General features: G+C 43.8%; 1 protein-coding gene across 3 annotated transcripts in view; it reads left to right on the plus strand.

The window, feature by feature from the left end:
- Positions 1–5,801, plus strand: part of LOC106853833 (uncharacterized) — a 47,361-nt gene extending 41,560 nt beyond the window's left edge. Inside the window, exon 12 of one of the 3 annotated variants that reach the window (XM_088155861.1) lies at positions 744–5,801. In XM_088155861.1, the coding sequence (XP_088011987.1) occupies positions 744–843 (100 nt within the window). In that variant the 3' untranslated portion in view covers positions 844–5,801. The remainder of the gene's footprint in view (positions 1–743) is intronic. The other 2 variants (XM_088155860.1, XM_014877313.2) reach the window with 2 other exon arrangements.
- The last annotated feature ends 15,957 nt before the right edge of the window (positions 5,802–21,758 follow it).

The raw sequence follows: 21,758 nt of genomic DNA on the forward strand, positions 1-21,758 counted from the left end.
CCTTTTTTTTCCCAGTTTATTTACCAGACTTTAGGAGACCAGGAGCTCTGTAGCTTGGGAAGATCTAGTGACAACTTAGCAGCCTGTTTTCACTTTTCCCCCAGATTTCTCTTTAGCAGTAGCCTTAGTCAAACAGCAGTAAAACATATCCTGGAACATGTGAATCATCAGTTCTGTTCTTTTCAATACTGAAACAGCAACAGAGATTTGCAGAGGCTTGCAGAGGGTTGGAAGTAAACCAGGTGCCTTTCACAATTATGTGTGGGTGATTACACTGAACACAAAAGCTATGGCACTTCTCATTAGTTAGAATGCAGTGTATATCCTCCTCATTGCCAAGAACTGTTGACTTCTATCAATGGCCATTCGAATTTAATTAATTTAAGCAAATTGGACAATGAAAACACATTCTGAAGGTAAATTCCCTCACCATAATCCAGTCAAATAATCTGTCAGTGGGAGTTTTTACATAAAACCTATTAATTACACCATCTGGGCTTTAATTTAATGAACAAAAGACAAAGCTTTTAAATATGTTGGAAAATTGCTGTTAACTATATTGTTTTTGTATCCAACTCCTCCACTTTCTGCATCTCTCCAATCCACTGATTATGAATACACGTAGTAAGAGTTGAACATACCGCACTCATTAAAGGTGTGTTTCAAAGGGAAATAGAGAATATACAGAGAAAGGTGTACATAACATTTGAACAGGGACAATTTTTGGTCTTCATTTCTTCTAGGTGGATTGCAGCTTTGAAAGCTTCAATTAATAAATGGTTACCCCTACACCAGGCAATCCAAGATTTCATGAACAGACCACTGGAGGAGACAAGAATGTGACACGAAACCTCCGTTTTTCCTGCTTCTATTTTGCATTTGAAATTCCATATTATATCTTATGAATGATCTAGAGAGATATTTTAGCAGCAGCTAATTTTTAGCATTGCTATGCGTTCAGAACTTTTGTAAGCATTAGTAAATAAATGCAAAGCAATGTTGCCTTCTTTGTCACTGTAATTTTTGTTTCTACTTCAACTCAGACCAAACAGAGTCTACTTTACAGCTGTGACCTGGTATACATTCCACATACATTTTGTACTCCCTGCTGAGGTTTTTTAAGGGTTTGTTGGTTTTTTTGGGTTTTGGGGGATTTTTTGCAAGCACAGTCTTTCCAAAGTGTTCTGCTTTTTCACCCAGATGATTCATATGTGGGTTTGCCCATAAGTTTCTAGGTTTTGTGGTGCTTAAGGTTGAGACAAGCTGCCAGTAACAACAGCAGGAGGGTGCACTTGCACGTAGAGCTGAGAAGAAGCTGTGCATGGGAAGTGCCGCGGAGCTGAATCTCCTCGCTCGACCTCAGCTCTGTCCAGACCAAAGAGGGCGAAGAACAAAGCCGCAGGGCACCGGGCTTGTGAGTGCAGTGCAGCGAAGAGCACACGACCAGCCAACAAGCTCCTGCACAATCACTTTCATCTCTCAATGCTCTTGCTGCTTGGAAAAGTAGCACACAGCCGTTGCACCCCACGGCAAACCTGGGCCATGCCCTTCCTCACACCTTCAGTGTGGTGTAGTCCATGAAGCTTGAGCTAAGTGAGAAGGACGCGAGGAAGCAGAAGGCGTTCTTAAAGTAGCCCCCTGTCAGCAGCCCTAAAAGTGTGCACAACACACGGCGTCTCGCACCCCTCCATTTTTCATTCTGGCAGCTCCCTTGGGGATGTCCAGAAGGTGCACCACTGAAAAGGGGGCCAGAATGAAGATCCAGTGCTGAGGTTCACCTTCTTCTTCTTGCACATAAGTCACCTCCAGCTCCTCGCTGCACTCTGTATTTGCCTTCTCCGCAGCATTTACCGTGGTGCTCTCTGCAACTTGGAGCCTAGAGGTGACTGCAAATGTTTCCACAGAGGGCTGGAAGAGAACCAAGGAGCAGCACAAACAGCTGTGGTGAAACTTGCTCCTTCCGACTGATAACGGCGCTTGGGAAGGCAAGCGAGAGGCAGCCACCTTCCTCTCGTAGCCTGTAACGCTATGCACACAAGCACGGGACTTGTTGCGGCTTTGTTCATCGCCCTTGTGGACCTCTAGCGGTGTTTTCCCTCCCCAGCGGCGAGAATTGCTGAACAGGCCACACAGAGCAGCCGGCAGCCAAGCGCTCGAGAACACTGCTTTTGCCAAAGCGCTCCTGGGGAGTGCACCTTTCTTCTCAGCGCTCCGTGCAACAGTCTGCCTCTCTCGCAGTGGCAATCGACAAGGAAACCTTTTTGTCTACGCCCTGAGCAGAGAAGTGAGCCAGGACGAGAAGCTTTTTAGCCGCAGCTTGCCCCTGACGCAAGGAAGCTGCTATTAGCTCCACATTCCAGGGACACGTCTCTTTCCTTGACGACGTACTCAGAGCTCTCCGAATCCAGTGCTAGCTACACGGTCCTTCTCAGCTGCAAGTAGCAGCGCTCACAGTACATACAGCCTCGCAAGGACCGCAGACCTGGAGAGAGGAGTTGCACACAAAAATGTGCCAGGACAGAGACACGTTCTTCATTGGCCCTTCTGCTCGGCCAGCTTGTGCTGCTGTGAGGAACTCCTTCCTTGAAAAATGAGCAAGTGCGTCTCTCCTAGCACATTTCACTGAGTGAGAGCTCGCTAGGGACTTTGGACTCTGAGAAACAGAGCACGATTGTGCATAGAGCTGAGGAACAGCTACGCACAGCTGAACCTCATGGCTGGACCTCACTTCTGTGTGAACCACACAAGGTGAAGAATGAAGCCACAGAGCACCAGGCTTGCAAGCGCAGTGCACCGAATAGCGAACGAGCAGCCAAAGCGCTCCTTCACAGTCACATTCACCTCTCAGTGCTCTTGCTGCTGCAAAGCGTAAACACGCCCCATCTGAATTTCTTTCAGCAGAGCACTTTTGGACAACACAAGCAACCATTCTGACTCTGGGTGTGCAGTTGATCTACTCTTCCAGGCAAGTAATGCCCAGGGAACCCTTTTCCGGCGCCTTTGTATGGGATCAATTCCTGGGTGTTTTTCATTTTGCTGGAGAGGATGCTGTTTCTATTGAGATGGGTTTGTAGCTACTCTCTTGGGCAAAGAATGCAAGTTTGGATCCACATATTGTGCGCTCTCAGTGAATTTAGAGGCTTTTCCCAATAGTTCTTTGGGTTGGAACTTTGGAACTGTCCTTGGGAATGCAAAAGCCAAGTTTTTAATCTTTTTGTTCTGGGACCTTTAGTGTGTGAGTTTTCCCCTGTGCCATTCTGTTTGGATCCTGACTGTAGGAGATTGAAAGAGTAGGATGGTAGGTATAGCTGAGAACGCAACTGCTGATAGCAGGGTGTGATCTGTTAAATTGATGGATGCACATGAAGTTGTAGGTAGCAAGATCTTTCTCAGCTGCCAACTTTCTCAGTGAGCTCTGTTTTTGCTAGATGTTTTCAAGGCTGTTGCTAGACTTTGTGAGAGCGAAAAGCTTTGTTAGGGAAAATGAGTTTGTGTTGCTCTTGGAGTGTGGTGCAAAAAGGGTTTGCACTTGGAAGGAGAGGACTTTTTGTCCTAATGCCACTGGTTTGAGTGCCTGGACATTTCCACCTTGGCTGTCCGTCCTTAGGGTGGTTTCCCTCTGGGCCCGGTGTGTTTTTCTTTTGCAAGTCGACAGCGCCATCGTGTGGTTGTTTTCATGAGCGCTAACAATGCCCAGGAGAAAGCCAAGCGCATTTCTCACTTGGCCACGTTCGTGTGGGAGCAGTTCTTGAAAGAGTTCCACTGAGGATTCAGGTTCTTGGAGACAGAACGTGCGGGAAAGGAGGACGAATTGTTTCATCATTGGCTTTGTACTTTATGGGCTGCAAAAGAAGGCAATTCCAGCATGGCCTCTTCATTTTAGAACCTTTTCTGCACTCAGCATGTGTCATGCATCCACTGAACTGCATCAAATTCCCTGGAGATATGCACTTTCTCTCCAGCTCTATGTACCATCATGCACTCTAACTCTTGCAGCAGATAACGTCCATTAACTACTCCAAACGAAAAAGTTCCTCAGCAAAAAGCCATCTTTGGCCTTCATAGACCCTCTGCAGTCTGTAAACTAGACAAACCACACTGGTGACCCGCATGTTCTTTCTCAACTATGTATAGAGCATCCTCACATTCTCTCAAGTTGGCAGAGTTCATGGTTACAGCAAAGCAAGTCCATATGCAGTTCAGACTGGTGCAGAGTGGTGCGCCACGACAAAAACGCATTTGCTGACCCTCCTTCTTCCCTGTAAAATCTGATTTCCAGAGCAATCACTTTCACACTGCTTCAGCATAGTCCACAGTCCAAGTAGCTATATCTCATGAAGAAGAAAGTGTCAGGATAAAAGATGTTCCTAAGGCAGCCATTTCTTCTAGCAGCATTTAAATTGCGCACAGCATATTTGAAATATTCATTTTCTTTCTAACATTTATAGACTCTCACATTTTTCACTCCCACAATTCGGTTTCAAACGTCCAGCAGTTGCCCCATCAAACAGGCTGTACAAACGAAAGCCAATGTCGGGCTGCACTTTCACCTTGCCGCAGGTAAGCCACATCAAACTCCCCACTGCTCTCTGTGCTTCCCTTCTCCTCTGCATCGACCATTGTGTTCTCTGCATCTCGAAACCTAGCAGTGAGTACAATTGGTTCCACAGAGGACTCGAAGAGGAATAGGTACGAGTACAAACAGTTGTCGAACTTCCTCCTTCCGACTTCTAACGGGATTTTGGAAGGCAAGAGAGAGGCAGGCACACTCTTTTTGTAGCCTGTACTCTGTGCACAAAGGCACGATACTTGTGTGGCTTCGTTTATCACCTTCTGGAACATGCTGTGCTTTCATTCTCCAGGAGGTGACGAGTCATCTACTTTTCACACAGAACACAATGCCAGCAGCAAAGTGCTAGAGAACGCTGCTTCTGCCAAAACTTGCCTGGTTCATCCACTTTCTATCTTTCTCAGCTCTACATACAACATTCTGCTTTTCTTGCAGTGAGAATCTAAAAGAAGAGCTGTTCGTCTATCCCCCGCACAGAGAACTGCACCAGGACAAGAACCTGGAGCTTGCCCCCGATGCAAGGAATTAGTGCCACCTTCCAGGGGTGGTTGTCTTTCCTTTACGACGTGCAGCGCCCCCAGAATTCAGTGCTAGCTACACCTTCCTTCCGACGCATAGCAGAGAGACTCCCTGGGAGGGGAAAGAGGCTGGGGAATCACAATTTTTTCACCTGAGGCACAGGAGCAGATGGTGAGGGGTCCTTTGTTTGGGTGAGGTAGGGTGTTAATAAGGTCGCAGTGCAACACCGCTCTTATGCGAGCGTTCCACTAACGGCAGAGGCAGCAGAAGACAGAATCCCGCAGTGGTGGTGAATTCTTCCCACAGTGACTGCAGCCTCCTTCCCCTCCGAATGCCAAGAGCGCAAGAGTGATAGGAACTGCACCCAATCCCGTTTTTCCAGCCCAGTTCTAGGGGTATCTCTGCCCTTCCCAGAGAAATCCCCCAGGTAAAAAGAGAGAGTAGCCAGCTGAACCACTCCCCTGAGCTGTGGCCACTTCTTTTATCTCTCTTAAGTACCTGGTCGTTATTGTCTCCTACCAACACATATGGGGGATATCTCTTCGAGAGAAACAAAAGGAAGAAACGTAAATCCCAACACCTGGTATCACAGGACTCTGGTAGGGGGACAAGGAGCTGTGCAGGACCTGTTGTTGGAAATGATACAGAGTTTGTTGGGGTTTTTTTTAATATATATACATATACGTATACCTATATATATATATATATGTGTATATATATGTGTGTATATATATATATATATATATATACACACACACATATACGTATACCTATATATATATATATATATATATATATATATATATATATGTAAAACTTTATTGAGGGCTTTTGTCTGTCTTTGCCCAGGGAGAAAGGAAATGAAGTTTCTTTTTTAAAGGAGTGTTTCACTACTGGTGTTCTGAGGAGCTTAACATCGCAGCACGCTGGGAATGGCACAGACGATACACAAAAGATAATGACCATTAATGAACATCTACTCCAAACATCCCGCCTGGCATGGCTGGAGACACTTGGTCATGGAAAAGATAGATAAGAGAATGAAGAAGAGAACTTAATTAACACTGAAGGCAAAGGGATCAATAACCAACAGGAAACCAGATGGTAACTTGTATAACTTGTGACAGAGGAGCACGGAACCAAATAATTTCTCTGGGTTTTGACTGTATAAGTATGTGAGAAACCTAGTAAAGAATCATGTATGATGGAAGGATTTTTTCTGCACAACCCAGGCAATGTGTGGAAGAAATTATTTCTATTGTACATTGTGGCTTGAACAACGTCCTGTTGTACATCCAGGCCAGAATAAAGTAATGCCTTAATTTGCTAACACTAAAAAGTGTTGTTGGAGAGTTTTGGGGTTTTTTTTTTGGGGGGGTTTGGTTTTTTTCTTTAGTTTTTAGGGGGGGTTGGGGTTTTTTTTGGTTTTGGTGACACTCTCGCTCCCAGATGAAGCATCTGTGCTCACCCAGATTAATGCCATAGGCAGGAAGGCCTTGTCCCAAGCCAGAATTTCATTTAAGGATCATCAACTCCCTGGCAATTGTTTTAAGAAAGGATTGAACTTTGTTCTGCACTTCCTGTCTGTTTCCCGTGTGAGCTGAAATGCGGAGTCTGGGTCATACAGGATTTGAGCTGCCAAATGAGGATGTTTGTGATTATTTTTCAAGAAATTACTCTGAAAGTATTTAATTGGCTTTTTCATCCCTCAGAATTTCCATGATATTTGATGTGAAATCCAATCTTTCCAAAAAAGCTCTGAATATCTCAGTAGTTTTCAGGTAAGAAAAGGGAACTTCTGGATTTTTCTCTTTTTTGGTGTGGTTTGGTTTTTGGTTTTTTTTTTTTCTGTCTGAAATCTGAAACTGAAATCTCAGGCAACTCTTCCCTGTAACTGGGTTAAAGGAAGATTCCCACACACAGACACACTTATGCAGCACTTTATTAGGAAGCCTGGCAAGCCATGGCATTTGAACAGCCTTAATACTGGAAACATTCTGTTTTAGAAGCTATGAATAAGTAAATTAAGTTCTCCTGAGATCTGCTTTGTCAGTAGCAGCTTCCCATATTTCCCATGGGGCACTGGATAGGGACCTCCTAAATACCATCTGTACTGGACATTGCTTTTTTCCTGGAGAGGTGCTCTAGCAGCACTTGGCAGTAAGTGTTGGGGATTATTCTGCAGGAACAGTTAAATCCATGATCACTGCTGGACTCTTATCACTGAATTCCCAACTAATGGCAGAGAAGCATTTGAAATTGCCTCTTACAGCATGGCAGCTGGTTGGTACCAATATCTGTAACCTGGTACTGATGCTAATTTTTTGACTCTGAAATCACTGAAGTGCTGGATTATGAAAAACAGACAAGACAGAGAATCAATAGTTTATGTCACCTAGTGGGTTTTGGGCAGGGCTCAGCAATTTGCAGTGGGCTTGTTTAGGGAGAGGAGACACTGGTTCCCTTTCCACCAATGTATGGGAAAGACAGCCCAGAGGGTGAGACTTGGAAAGGAATTGTGAGCTGAAAAGCATCTCAAATCAGTCTTAAATTCTTGGAATGGTCTGGGTTGAAAAGGACCTTATAGATCATCATGTTCCAACCCCCTCCCATGGTCAGGAAAACTTTCCTGGGGTGTCCATGGAATGTGCTTTGTCCCTGGCTGGAGGAATGGGCAGGACTTTCTCCCTGAATACAATCAGGGCCATTTTTGGTATTTCCATGGGAAGAAGTCTGCAGGCTGCATTTTTGGAGCTGGGAGGCTCCATGCCTGGAAATGCTTCTAGCACTGCTATTTGGTTTTTTCAGTCTTGGGCAAAAATGATTACATTTCTTCCCAGAATGATGTGGTTTTCCATTGGTTGTTGAGATAACACACTAGATGTTTAAGGGTTGTGTTGTCTTAATCTCCTAAATGGAAGAGTGAGGGAACATGGATGCTCCCAACTGTCACAGATATGTGGGAACAGCCCAGTTCCAGTGAGGAATGTGGTGCCCAGCTTGTGGTGTGCACTGTGAGATGATCTTTCCTGTTGTTTATTGTCGCAGTGCTGACCTAGATTTGGGAAGAGCCAAATAGCTTGGTGAGGTTTTTTTCTCTCAGAAATCCATACAGGTGTTTATCCTGGCTGTCCCAAGGGGAAAGAAGAGCTTTGGAGTTCTTGCAACCACTGGCTGTGGGTGCACCCCCTGAAAACGGGACACTAGAAGAAATTTCCAGCATGGAACTAAAATGTTTCCTTTGCTGTGTCTGGCCCCAGCAGGGCTTTGGGAAGCAGAGGCTGTGGAAACAGGAGCTTTGCCAGCTGCACTGGGGGAGCCTCTGATGTCCCAAAAAACAGCAAAGCAAATGTTTGCGGTTTAACATCCCACTAAAAGCAGAGGCCAAGCCAGGAATGGAGGCAGACCACAGAGCAGGGATGGTGCCCAGGAGAGTGGTGACCATCCTGAAGGTCCCACAAGTCAGTCATTGACTGAATCACTGAAAAATAGGGATTGAAGCTTTCTGAAACCTGCCTGCATCCAAATTCAATCCCAAATCTATGTTTTGTGTACAGTTGGGATTAGACCACAGCTGATATTACTTCCCAAATTGTAGCAATGTATTTGAAGAGTTTAGGCCATAGTTTACACCAGGTGCTCAGCCAAGCCATTTTTAACTGTTTTTCTGCTGTTTTATCAAACATTCTGGAATTCATCAAGGTTATTGAAATATAAATTGTGCTAAACTGGGAGAGAAGAAGCTGAAAAAACATAATACCAAGATTACAAGTACCAAGATAAAGGTGGGCAGTGAAGCACTGGACTGTAAACCAATCAGATTTCCTGCAAAGTGCGTGCAGAGCATGTGGACAAGATAAAGGCACAAATCAAATAATGTGTGATCACATGGACAGTAGTTTTAGAATGCATAAGTAGGGCATAAGGTACACAATTAAGTGGCTTCTGCAGTAATCATATTGATTTGTCATTCAGAAGTCCTTCTTTCCTGCACCAAATCACAAACGGTGTAGCTGAGCGTCTGCAGCCATGAAGGGACAGGTAATCTTTAAAACATGCTGAGGTACCAGAGTGGAGTAATTTCCTAGCAGATAACTGGAAAGCAGCATGCCAAACTTCTTTCCACATTTACTTTATCTTCTGCCTAAAGAAGCAGGGGTGGGAGTGTTCTTAACAAAAGAACAGCAAAATTCATTGGTAGCAGAAGGTTTAAAATTAAAGTATGAGTGGAGGTGCCTTCAGGACACTTCCAATTCCTTAGTATCCATGGAATCTAAATTAAGGCTTAAGTATCTAAATCCTGATGAGCTTGTATGAACTTGAACTGACTCTGCAAGGGTTTTACAGCCAGGGAGGGAGACAAGAGTCTGGCATCTCTCCCCAAAAACTGGCTGCTGGCTTGGCTGACCACGCATAGAAATAATTGTGCAATCCCTAGGCCTGTACTTATGAAGAAAGGTTTATTTGTCTACCATGGATTTATTCAGCATATTTTCAAAACAATGGAAACTGTTTTTATTGAAAAGCCTGATGTGCCAAATGCTTTCCCCAGCCAGAGGTCAGAGTTAACCTTGAGGGAAGTGGTTAATGTCCATTTTCCTGATCTCTCCAAGCAGCAGGCAGTTGCTAGAGCACTTGCACCCAAACATGCCTGAGGTGCCAAATGGCATCAGGAGGCAAATACAGGGATTGGTCAAGTAGGAGTTTGCACTGCTCCTGTAAGCCCAGACCCAGAGTTGTGCTTTAGAAATCCCAGGAGATGCTGCCTCACTCAAACCCTGTTTAAAACTGAGCATCCCTCCTGCACCCTCAGAAGTATTACTGCTCCCCTTGTTGCTCTTTTCTAATAATGTTACTATATTATTATTAATTCCCACTCAATTTCTTCCATAACCATTTGCTTCTCAGAGGTGAAGCTCTAGGAAAAACCCTCTGACCTGCAGAAGGTGTTTATGGCTCCTGCTGCATTCCCAGTCCCCAGGAGCAGCAGGCCCTGTGCTGTTACCAGCAGATCGGGCAGACGTGCCTTTACTTCCTTATCTACTGTACTTTGGCTTTTTGAGGGGTCTCTGGGGGTCTGAGAGAGAAATTCTTCATCATTCCAGGGCAGAATTAGTCCTGATCCCACTAAAAGCAGGAGGAATTGTTTTATTGTTATTTTCTCTTTTCACTATGTGGTGAAGCAGCAGCTCCCAACCTTTTCAGTGCTGATCCCTGGAATAGTTTTGTTCATAGTTGGTAAATAAGAATCAGCAATTTACTCCCCCATGGCAATTATATAAGAGCAAAGCCTCTCTTTGCATTTAATATTCCAGAGAAAAACTGCCAAGGAATACAGTAAATGAAGACCTACCCATTCCCATGCTGGGTTTGCACACACACAACGTCCATTCCCTTCTGGAATCCCATGCATAGTCCCCCAGACAAATGTGCAATTTAAGATCTCACAGCCTGACCAAGAAAATCTCCTCCTTATAGGGATGGAAAATTAGTTTTCCTCTGCTACAGTACCAGTTCAAGGTGATTAAGAAATCACCTTGCAAGTATTTTTATGTTGGGCACATTGAAAAAATCTATTGGAGCAGCCAACACTGCCTTATCTCCTTGGAAAACCATCTGGGTTTGGAATCTTGTTTTGTGGGTGTGAAATCTCCTCACAGAATCCTCTGGATCTCATTCCACCTCCTGCCATGGGCAGTGACACCTTCCACTAGACCAGGTTGCTCCAAGCCCTGTCCAACCTGACCTTGAACACTTCCAGGGATGGGGCAACCACAGCTTCTCTAAAAAAACTGTCAGGGCCTCATCACCTTCATGGGGAAGAATTCCCTCCTAATATCCAATCATTCCAGTTTTTCTGTAGGAACTGAGGTGTAGGAACTGGAACAAGAGAACTGGCTCCAAACAAGGCCAAAGAACCATGTGAGATCTGTAGCCAGGAGGACTCCCCTTGCTGGGTCAAGTAGGAGAACTTGTAGGGGGAGAGGCATCCATGGGGACAGGAGAGTTCTCACTGCAGTTCCCATCTCCCTGATGGTACAAGATGCATAACACCAAACCAGAGCAAATCTGTGTTCCCTGTGCTCCAAAGGTCATGGGTGAAAAGACTGGAAATGTCGTCAGCCAGCACCATGGTTTCCCCTATTCCCAGCTCTTTTGTTTTTTTGGTTGGATTTTCCCGGGAGCTGTGGTGTGCCAGAGGCTGGACAGACTGCCAATACCCTCATTAGTCCCAGAACCCAGATTTTACATAATTGAATCTGCAGTTGTTAAAGAGAAAACAACAGGAATGAGAAAATTACACACACTTGGAGAACTTACGTGCTGTTGATTGATCTAGATCTTTGATCTAGAAGAATCTGTGACAGATCCCTCGAAGGGATTCTAGTCCTCCCAATGGCAATGCTTCCTGAAAATCCCACTAATTACCTGTAGTTTGGAACACCTTTGGTGGTCTTTAATACCTCATGTACCAGCAGACATACTTCAGGCACGACCATCAGACAGGGCAGTCAGTGAACTCCAACTCAACCGAGGCTCAGGAATGATTTGGGAAAAATACTTATCATCTTTACATTGTATTTTTAATAATTCTTTATTTAATTGTATCTTTATATTGTATATTTATTTATTCTTATAATGCATTAGAAGAAGTTGTACAGAAGAGAAAATCAGAATCCATCTTTAAATGGTGGTTGGAACAGGATGATCTTTAAGGATCTCATTCTATGATTCAGATTTCTAATGAAGAATTCTTCAAAAAGCCCTTGCTTCAACTGGGCAGATACTGTTTTGAGCATTTAGACCAGAGCCCTCATTAGCACAGGGGACATGAAGCACATTACAATATTCAAAGACATTTGCTAGCTTTTTATCCAACAGGAACAGCAGAGTGTAGTTTAAATCCAGACTTAAAAAGGAGAGAGAGAGATTTTTTATATGGGCAGCTAATGGCAGGACAAGGTGAAGTGGTTTTAAACTGAAAGAGGACAGGTTGAGATTAGATGTTAGAAATTCTTTCCTGTGAGGGTGGTGAGGCTCTGGCACAGGTTGCCCAGAGAAGCTGGATGTGTTCAAGGTCAGGTTAGACAGGGCTTGCAGCAATCTGGGGCAGTGGAAAATGTCCCTGGAAGATGAGCTTGGAGGTTCCTTCCAACTCAAACCATTTTGATTCCACGATTCTTAGAAAAAAGCACTGTTGCTATAGTAAAATTATTTATTAGCTTAACCAGATAGGAGAAGGGGGTCATCTTTAGCAAACCTAGAAAAAGGAGCAGTGTTTTTTTGTTTTTGTTGGCCTTTGGTGGTATTTTCTATCGGTGATTGGAGAGACAGGGACAATCTGAGCTTGGATCAGAAGCCAATTTTATTGAGTATACAAGGTGCTTACATAGGGTTTTACTTGTATGGGATTTATATAGAGTTCTAATATTGGTAACAATTTCCCATTGGTTGCACATTCCTCATGACATCACATTACCTGATAACATTATCTTATCACAAAGTTTCACAGCATGTTTCTTGGTCACTTCTTGCCCAGGGAGCATTTATCTGTGTCTGTCTCTCCCATGGTTTCTGTTCCATAAGGCCTAAGATATCAGGCCCCTTTATAATTTCCATTGTACCTTCTGTTTTATTCCCCATATTTTTCCAATTCTGTATAGAACTAAAGAAAATTAGAAGAAAGGAATTAAAGATTTCAGAACTGGAAAAAAAAAAATCTGAAACCAATTCATTTCTCAGCCAGGCCTTCCCTTGATTGCTAGAAATTAGTTAGGTTTGCTTTGGTTGAAATGCCATTTTTCAAACACTCTCTATAGTAGCATCTTCCATCTAAAGAGTGGAATTTTTGAAACACCTGTTCTGGTAGAAAACAGCCACCATCCTCTGAGTTTTCTTTAATTGCACCTGGCATCCTTCCAGATACCAGAACTGCATGAAAAATGAACAGCAGAATGTAGGCAGACAGAGAAACGGGTAAACCTAATTTTGTTCAGCTAATTTGTAATCATGAGGGAAGCAAATAGCTCTTGGTTTGCACACCACTGTCTCTGCTTTCTTTTCATGATGTAGAATGCTGCTGGGGCACCTCTGGAGGTCGTTTCATCATGAAAACCAGTCTATTGCGCCTGAACAATTTTTACAGAGCCAGAGCTGGTTTTTTGCTCCCAGTTTCATCTGTTGAGCAGCAAGCAGAGTTACTGTGAGCATCTGAGACTAACGACCTGCCCCTCACAGCAAAAGATAAGGTTTTTATTTATCTGCTCTGTGGCAAGAGAGATGGGACTGAAGCTGTGAGTTGTAAATAGTAATTTCACTGTAATCATGGTATTACCAACTATCAGGGATGTACCTCTGTGCGCACTTAATGAGCTTTAGATATTAGTTCCTTGAGTGGTTCAGAAACTTGATTTCTAGTTATTTTCATAGATGAGACAGTGAATCTATAGTGAATATATATTGTTGGAAACAACAGACCAGCTCCAAATTAGGTGGCTGAATAACGTTTTTCTACTTTCACAACCCAGAGGTGTGGGAGGTCTCTGGACAGAGAGTTCCAGCTGTCCAAAGGAATTTCTCCAGGCAACTCTTGCTCTGACTAGAACTTGAAAAGTGTTATTTGACATTGTCAGTGGATAATCTGGTCTTGTAAGTGATGGTTCTTGCTGCAGCACTGATTTACTGAAGCAGAGAAAAGACAGCTGTAAACAGCCAGTAGAAACTGGTACTTCAGAGACAGAAATACGTACCTTGGATGATTGTTTGGGCACAGAAAATATTAATTTTCATCCCTTCTTTGGATCTGAGCTTGGAAGAAGAGTAGCATCTTTGTATAAACAGATTAGTCATTACATCAATAAAAGCAAAGGCAATCAGCATCAGTTACATTTTCATTGCCTCAGAATTGCTGCCACCCATATTGGGGCATATTCAAACAAATAAATTGTGCAGTCTTTTGTACTTACTGCTTGGGAAAGCAATTATGAGCAGCAATGCTCATGAGGGTACATCCTGCAGCCAGAGTTTGACACAAAGAATCTAGAAAGATCATGAAGATGAGGAAATATCCGTAAAATACAGTAAACATTCAGTTGGTGATGATCCACTGCTTGAATTCTTTGCATATAATACCCAGCCCTGTTGAAAAGGGAGGAACCTTTCCAAGTTTATATTCTTTGTGGAAGTTTCAGAACTATTGGACAGCTATAGTTGTAGTTTCCAGGCTGTATTTTCTCATTTCATTGTTAACAGCTGTAACATTTTTCATAGGAATTTTTAATTGTTTTACTGGGGGGGGGGGGGGGGAATACATTAAAAAGGAGAATAAACTGGACAGAGCAAGTATTCTGAGCTTGCTGCAAATGTTCATTTATTCAGGCAATGGTTTTAAACTGTGGGTTACTAGCAAATCTTGCAAAAAGAAGGTAAAATACGATCACAAGGAGTCAGAGAAGATACTCCCCTATCTGTAACATTGTGCAGAGAAAAAATCTTGCAAATGAAACACAGATGTTCATCCTTAAACTGGTGCAAAAATCAGGGCATTCCATTCCAGTTGCACTTTGAAACTCCAGATGTTTTTCTACTTCAAGTGTCTCCTTAACTGTCAAAGACTTCTGGATGTTCCTGCAGATATTTCCAGAAATTAATCCTGGACAAACAATTACATACCCACCAGCTCCATCAAGCTGAAGGTCAGCCTTCTTTCAAGGTAGTGTCTGTCAAACACCACCAGTTTATAGCCAGCTGAAAGGAAATACTTCACCCTGCCAGTGTGCTGCTTCCTTCACTGTTCAATGGGGGATTCATCTTTTCAGCAGCTTTCTCAGCAAATTATGGCAGTACTGGATATGCTGGATAACAGGATAATCTCTTAGCACTGTCCTGCAGGTACTTGATTGGATTTACCTAAATTTTACAAAGCATAATTATGGCAATGCTAATGGAACAAGTGAATCGAAAGAGTCAGAAATAAATGGGATCCTGTCATGTTGTGATACAAGAAGTTTTGAGAATGAGGCCACAGGGTTTGGCTTTTAGGGCAAATACGTGAGTAAATTTGCAAGTTCTCTACATTATGATGCACAGTAGGATGGATGGGAACAATATCTGGAATACTGAAATCCAAATGAGTACAGATGGTTATTAGGAACCCCCTTTAGCTGATTGCTTGCAGACATCTTGAAATCCTCCTCTGGCCATCATGCAAAACAGAAATCAAAGGAGTTTGAGGGGAGCTGGAGGTCTTCAAAAGAAAGATACACAGACACTATTAAATCTCTTTGAAATAATCTCTGATGGAGAATAATTTCTCCCTTTGCTAAAAACAAGCAATCCTCAGTGAAAAGAGGAAATAAACCAGTTTTCATATGCTGCTGAAGCAAAGTTTTGTACATAAATGATTGAATTTGAATTGAAATGTTAAAAGTGTGAATGAGACCAAACCTAAACTCATCAATAATTTCCATTCATTCCTTAAAGCAACCCTTCGTAAAATGACCATTGCCATTGTAATTTCTCAAGACTTTGAAGAATTCATGGTGATGTGGTAATTACCCCAGGACTAGCCATGTCAATTATGTAGATTGTAGCTGGATTTCACATTGCTGATGTTCATCCAGAAAATTGCAGCTCTTTCACTTTCCAAAAATACCTAATTGATTGTTCTCACTGCCATGAGCAGCTTCAGAAATAGCAATTTTGAAGCAAAAGTTGAAGAATACGAATTCTGCATTGTTAACAGATACTTCAGTGGAAACCATATGAACCTGCACTCATTCAGTCAGAAGAGCCCCGTATGATACCAGTACAGCCAAAAGACAGCTCTCTGTCTCCAACCTCACATGATATTTTTTACAAAGCCTTTTACGTCAGGAGATCAAAATCACAAGAGACACGGCAACTGAGAGACGTTTCAAAAAATGGTTTATTGCCTCATGGCGTCAGTCTCACAGAAGGGCCTGTGGTGTTACATTCAATGCCATAATACCAGAAGCCACCTAACTCTTAGCTACAATGCCTTATGTTAGTTTTTTAGCCAATCACATCCTTCTACAACACTTGTCAGCATCTTTTTACACCAATCATTAATTACTTTACTTTTCGTGGCTTTGCCACAATGTGTCGTTTTTTAACCAATCATATAACACTTCACAAACCTACCTTGATGCATCTTAAGCTTCTAATTTTATAACAGCTTCTGTTGCTAAACTTTAAAATCTTTTACTCACTTATCATATTGCTTTGCTTACATAATACATGTTTTTGTTTGCTTAAAATATATTTCTACTTAAACTACAAACTTACATTCTTGTTTCATGTGTATCTCTCTTTAATGCTCTAATTCTCCAAGCCTTCTCCAAGGTGCTAGGTCAAACATGGTATCCAGGTCTATCTTTGAGCCTGTGTGCACAACACTCTGAGAGCTCTCTGTGCTTGCAGTTCCTAACTCTCAATTAATTGTTTTTTAGAGATTATTTTCTTTGCCCAGTTTTGCAACCTGCATAGTATGGACATCGCAGGTCAAACTAATCAGATTATTTGTGTGTTACCGTAAGCCAGGTCTGGGACACAGTCCAATTTGGGAGAATAAAAAAAACAACCAAAAACCAAAAAATCAACAACAAAAAAACCCACCTCAAAATTACTACCGGGCAAGATTCCCCTTCTTTCAGTTTTAGAGTGGAGCATTTCTAATGTGGAACCATAGTTGAAGAGGGAGGACCAATGTCAGTCGCCTTTGGCAGTGGAAACAGCTGAAAATACTTTTTTTCTCAAGCTGCTTGGAGAAGTTTTTTTATGAGAGCTGGGAACTTACCAGGTGTACTGTAAAAACTTAGGGCCTGTTAGCCAGCACTTTTGAGAAGTGTATCACAAAATTTAAGAGGTTGTTGAGCAAAACTTTTTGAGTCCAAAGAGTTGGCTGGTTACAGGAGCTAAGATGGTGTCTTTATTAAGGCTGACAAGAATTTGCAACAAACTTCATGCCTCGTTCTCATGGGCTGGGACAATGACGCCAACACCAAACTCCACGAAACACCTTAGAAAGGGACGTCCCTAAGAACAGCCCACTACCAACAGTGCTGCAATCTCACTATCAGGTGAAATGCCAGTCTTTTTATACATCAAAAGCAGCAAGTACACCCTGCTAGCCCTTTGAGAAACACAGCAGAGTTGATTCTGAAAATAGTGTCAGAGAAATAACTCTGTTTCCATTTTTTTGAACAAGCAAGAGAAAACTGGCAATACTTGACAATTAAGTTGTCCATTCTCCATGCTGCTGGTGGAATTTCAGAGTTTAAAGAGCTGCTTCTCTTTGCCTATTATTTAAAAGCATTTTTCTTTTAAAAAAGTAAAATCATTGCTTCTCTGAGGCTTTTTCTCGGCCCTCAAATGGGGTTCTTCACCCTTCCTCCGGTCTAGCTCAGGTGTTAGGATGAAGCCTCCAGGGCCCTTGCCTCGTGGACGTAAATAAGATAACAAAAGAGGTTCTTTCCCCTGATGAAGTTACCGGGTTTATTTCTCGTGGGTAGTTAGGAAAAGAGGGAGCAAGAGAAAAAGAGGGGAAAAGAGGGGAAAAGAGGGGAAAAGAGAAAAAGAGTGGAAAAGAGACAGAGGTCAGGGGGCACAGACCTTTTCTAGGGTCTGGAAAGGGGGGCAGGGAGAAATTGGATCCCAGCCAGCCCTGTATGTTCAGGAGGGGAGAGGGACCAAGCTACAGGGCATAGCAGGGGTCACGGGATGTACCATTTACAATGCATCTAGGAAATGCAACATCTCCCCGTTTTTTGTTTAACAAAGTTGAAAGAAGGATATTGGTATCATTCAAATTATGGTTTTGCCCACCACCCTGTGAGTCCCCAGCTTTTGAACAGTCCATTGAACCAATCTTCAGATTAGGGTAGCATGGATGTTAGGAACTTTCGATGTTGGGTCCATGCAGCAAAGTCCTTCAAATTCCTGGCACTCATGTCCGTGCAGCAGTAGAAGAAAATCTATAGCAGCATGATGTTGGAGTGTGTGTGCCAGGGTCACCCAGATGTTCTGACGTGGTTGAAGGACGATCCATGCAGCTGCTAAACTGTTCAGTGTTAACAGGAAGACAGCTTGGATGTGGTTCATCATGGGACTGAGAGAAGGGAAGCTTTTCTCTAAAAGGAAAGACAAACATTATAAAACCTATTAAAAGTCTCTATCTGCCGGAATGTCATCCTTTAGGGGGATTTTTTTTTTCTTTTTTTCCGGCGGCGTCTTCTTTTTGAAGCCACAGCCACCTGCTCCTCGTTGCCCTCAGTTGGAGCAGGATGTTTGGGAACAAACGGTTTCACCCACTTTTGGGGAATCCACTGAGGGCCTGAGGGAGTGGATACACGTGCATAGCCACGCCCCCAGGTAACAAGCTCATAGGGACCTTTGATTTCCCAGGTTTCTGGGTCCCTAATCAAAACTGGAGGATGTTGGGATAACTTGAATTGTTTACTACTGTTAAAGTGACGTACCACAGGTGGACTCATGTTTTCAAATGAACAATTCAGGAAATTGATAGTAAACATGGCTTTGCAGAGCTTCTGCTGTGGAGACATCCACGCAGTTGAACTGCTCTGTTTAGCCAAAACCTGCTTGAGCATCTGATTGGCTCGCTCAACTACACCTTGGCCTGTGGGGGAGTGGGAGGTGCCAGTTTTATGTTCCACTCCCCACTGCTGGACGAATTCCAGGAACTCCTTGGACTTATACACTGTGCCCTTATCAGTTTTGATTTCCTTAGGGATCCCCAACACTGAAAAGGCTTGCACTAGGTGTTGTTTGGTGTGCATTGCCCTTTCTCCTGCATGGGCAGAGGCATAGACTGCGCCTGAATACGTGTCAATGCTAACATGCACATATTTGAGGCGACCAAAACTAGGAATGTGTGTGATGTCTGTCTGCCATACCTCACAACTGCCAAGACCTCGGGGGTTAACCCCCGTGCTCATTGATGGCATGGTGTGCAGCTGACAGTTGGGACAGGTGGCCACAATAGCTCAAACCTGACTCCATGTTAGCTGGAACTGACACATTAGACCTGGTGCATTTTGGTGATACTGTTGGTGGCTCAGCTTTGCCTGTTGGAAGATGTTAGGAAGGCATGCTTGTTCTGCTGGGGTTGCTTGTTCTGCTGGGGTTGCAAGGGAGTCTGCCTGACAGTTCCCTTCTGCAATTTCACCTGGCAAATCTGTGTGTGATCTTACATGCATCACATAGAACGGATGTTCTCTATGAGAAATCAAATAAATTAGTTTGGAAAGCAACCTGAAAAGCTGCTCATTCTTGATGTCTCTGAGCACTGCCTGCTCCACCCTGGACACTACCCCTGCTACATAGGCTGAGTCTGTTACCAAGTTGATTGGCTCTGAGAACTCAAAGGCTCTCACGACTGCTGCCAGTTCAGCTACCTGGGGTGATCCTTCCACAAACTCAACATCAGCTTCCCAGTGCTGAGTCTGGGGATTTCTCCAAGTCATCACCGACTTGTGGGACGCCCCGGTTGCATCCATGAACACTGTGAGAGCTTTGAGTGGTCTCTGACTCCTCTTCTCACGAGGAATGAGGTGGAATTCCTCATTAAACAGCTTGTGAGACGGGGCATGGACTGATATTTGTCCTCTGTAGCTATCCAGGGCTAATTGGAGATTGGCATTGCTCTGGAGCACGTGCTCAAACATCTCTTTAGTCAATCTTTCAGGAGAGTTCCTTCCCTCCTCAGACAGTTTAACAGGGAGGTGAATACATGTGAAGTCACAACCAGCTAGTTCATACAGTCTGATCCTTGCTTTCCGAATCAGCTGGGCTATTAACTCTTGTGGCTTAGTGATAGTTTTGGATCTTTGGTGAGAGAGGAAGACCCACTCTATGATTAAGAGTGACTCTCTCTGCTCCTTGATCCATTGGAATATTAACCCGTGTAAGTGTGGCAGTTTTCCTAGGACAATGAATTTGAAGGGCAGCTTGGGCTGGTAACGGTGAGCTTGCCTCTCTCCTAAAGTCTTTTGTACCTTTTCGATTGCAGTCTTTGCCTCTGGGGTCAGTTCCCTGGGAGAAAGCAGCTCTCTCTCCCCCTTCAATAAATTCAAGAGAGGTTCTAGGTCCTTATTAGTGAGGCCTAGCCAGGGCCTGACCCAATTCAATGACCCACACAGGGAATGGAGATCTGCTAAGGTTCTTGGATTACAATTAATTTCCAATTTCTGCAGAACAATGGTCCGTGCAGTAACTTCCAAGCCCAGGTACTTCCAAGGTGGCATCCTTTGGACTTTGTCCTCCTGCAATTCAAATCCAGCAGAGGTTAAAACTTTAACCACTAGGTCAAGTGTGTCTTGGAGTAGAGAGTTATCGGGTGCACACACTAGCACATCATCCATGTAATGAAGGATGATGGCCTCCCCTCTCTGGGCACGCACCTGGGACAGCAATGAGGCCACATGCCACTGGCAGATGGAGGGACATTAATCCCTGGGGCAAAACCTTCCAGTGGTAGTGCTTCATTGGAGCTTCTCGATTGATGGTAGGAACCAAGAAGGCGAACCTTGGGGCATCCTCTGGGTGTAGGGGAATGTGGAAGAAACAGTCCTTGATGTCTAGAACAGCCAATTGCCAATCTCTGGGAAGCATTGTTGGAGAAGGAATTCCAGGTTGGAGAGACCCCATGTCCTCAATTACTTTGTTTATTTGCCGGAGGTCGTGGAGCAGCCTCCATTTGTCCTTCCCTGGTTTCTTTATCACAAAAACCGGGAAATTCCATGCACTTGTGGTCTCCTCTATGTGGCCTTTAGCCAATTGCTCCTCCACAAGCTCCTCAAGCGCCCTGAGCTTCTCCTTACTCATCGGCCACTGTGCTACCCACTTTGGGGTATCATCTAGCCATTTCAACTTTTGGGTAGGGCGCCCCACAGTGGCTGCTTCTAAAAATCCCGAGGAGTTTTAGGAATAATCAATTTCACCCCCCCCACTGGGACATGGTGTCTCTCCCCCAGAGAGGGCATTTATAGTCTGTAACAAATGGACAGATGCTAGCCAATTTTCCATCTGGCCCCTCAATTTGTATGATGCTTTTTGATATTTTTGCCAATTTTACTCCTCCTACACCTTGGATTCTGCCTGCCACTGGCTGAAGTTCCCAATGTGATGGCCACATCCTTTCGGGTATGATAGTCACATCAGCACCCGTGTCCAGTACCCCCTCCACATGGAGGTGATCTGATCCACGGGTTAGGTTGCATGCCAGAGAAGGTTTGTCCTCACCCACCACTTCTGCCCAGTAGACTTCAGGTGATTTTCCATCTACTGGGACCTCTGCTGGAACAGGAATGGCCTGGGCAAGGATTTGTCCCTCAACCAGGTAATATGGTGGTAGAGGACATCATGCCAGGAGAATGAGGCCAGTTATGCTTCCCTTGATGGTCATGGGAGCTACCTCAATCTCTAGGGGTGTGTGTGCTGTGTCCCCGACAACAAAGTACTCACTGTCCAGTTTCATGTGGTTTAACGTCAAGTCCTGTGTACTGTTAGGTAAGTCCACTGTAATGACTGTCCAATCAGGTGACCTGAAATGAAAACCTTTGGTAGTCACAAGCCTAAAATGGCCTAGTGGCTTCCAAACCTTGTTAATTGAACATTTGATATTTTCATT

The sequence above is a fragment of the Sturnus vulgaris genome, chromosome Z (assembly GCF_052056855.1).
Source record: "Sturnus vulgaris isolate bStuVul1 chromosome Z, bStuVul1.hap1, whole genome shotgun sequence".
Classification (NCBI taxonomy): domain Eukaryota; kingdom Metazoa; phylum Chordata; class Aves; order Passeriformes; family Sturnidae; genus Sturnus; species Sturnus vulgaris.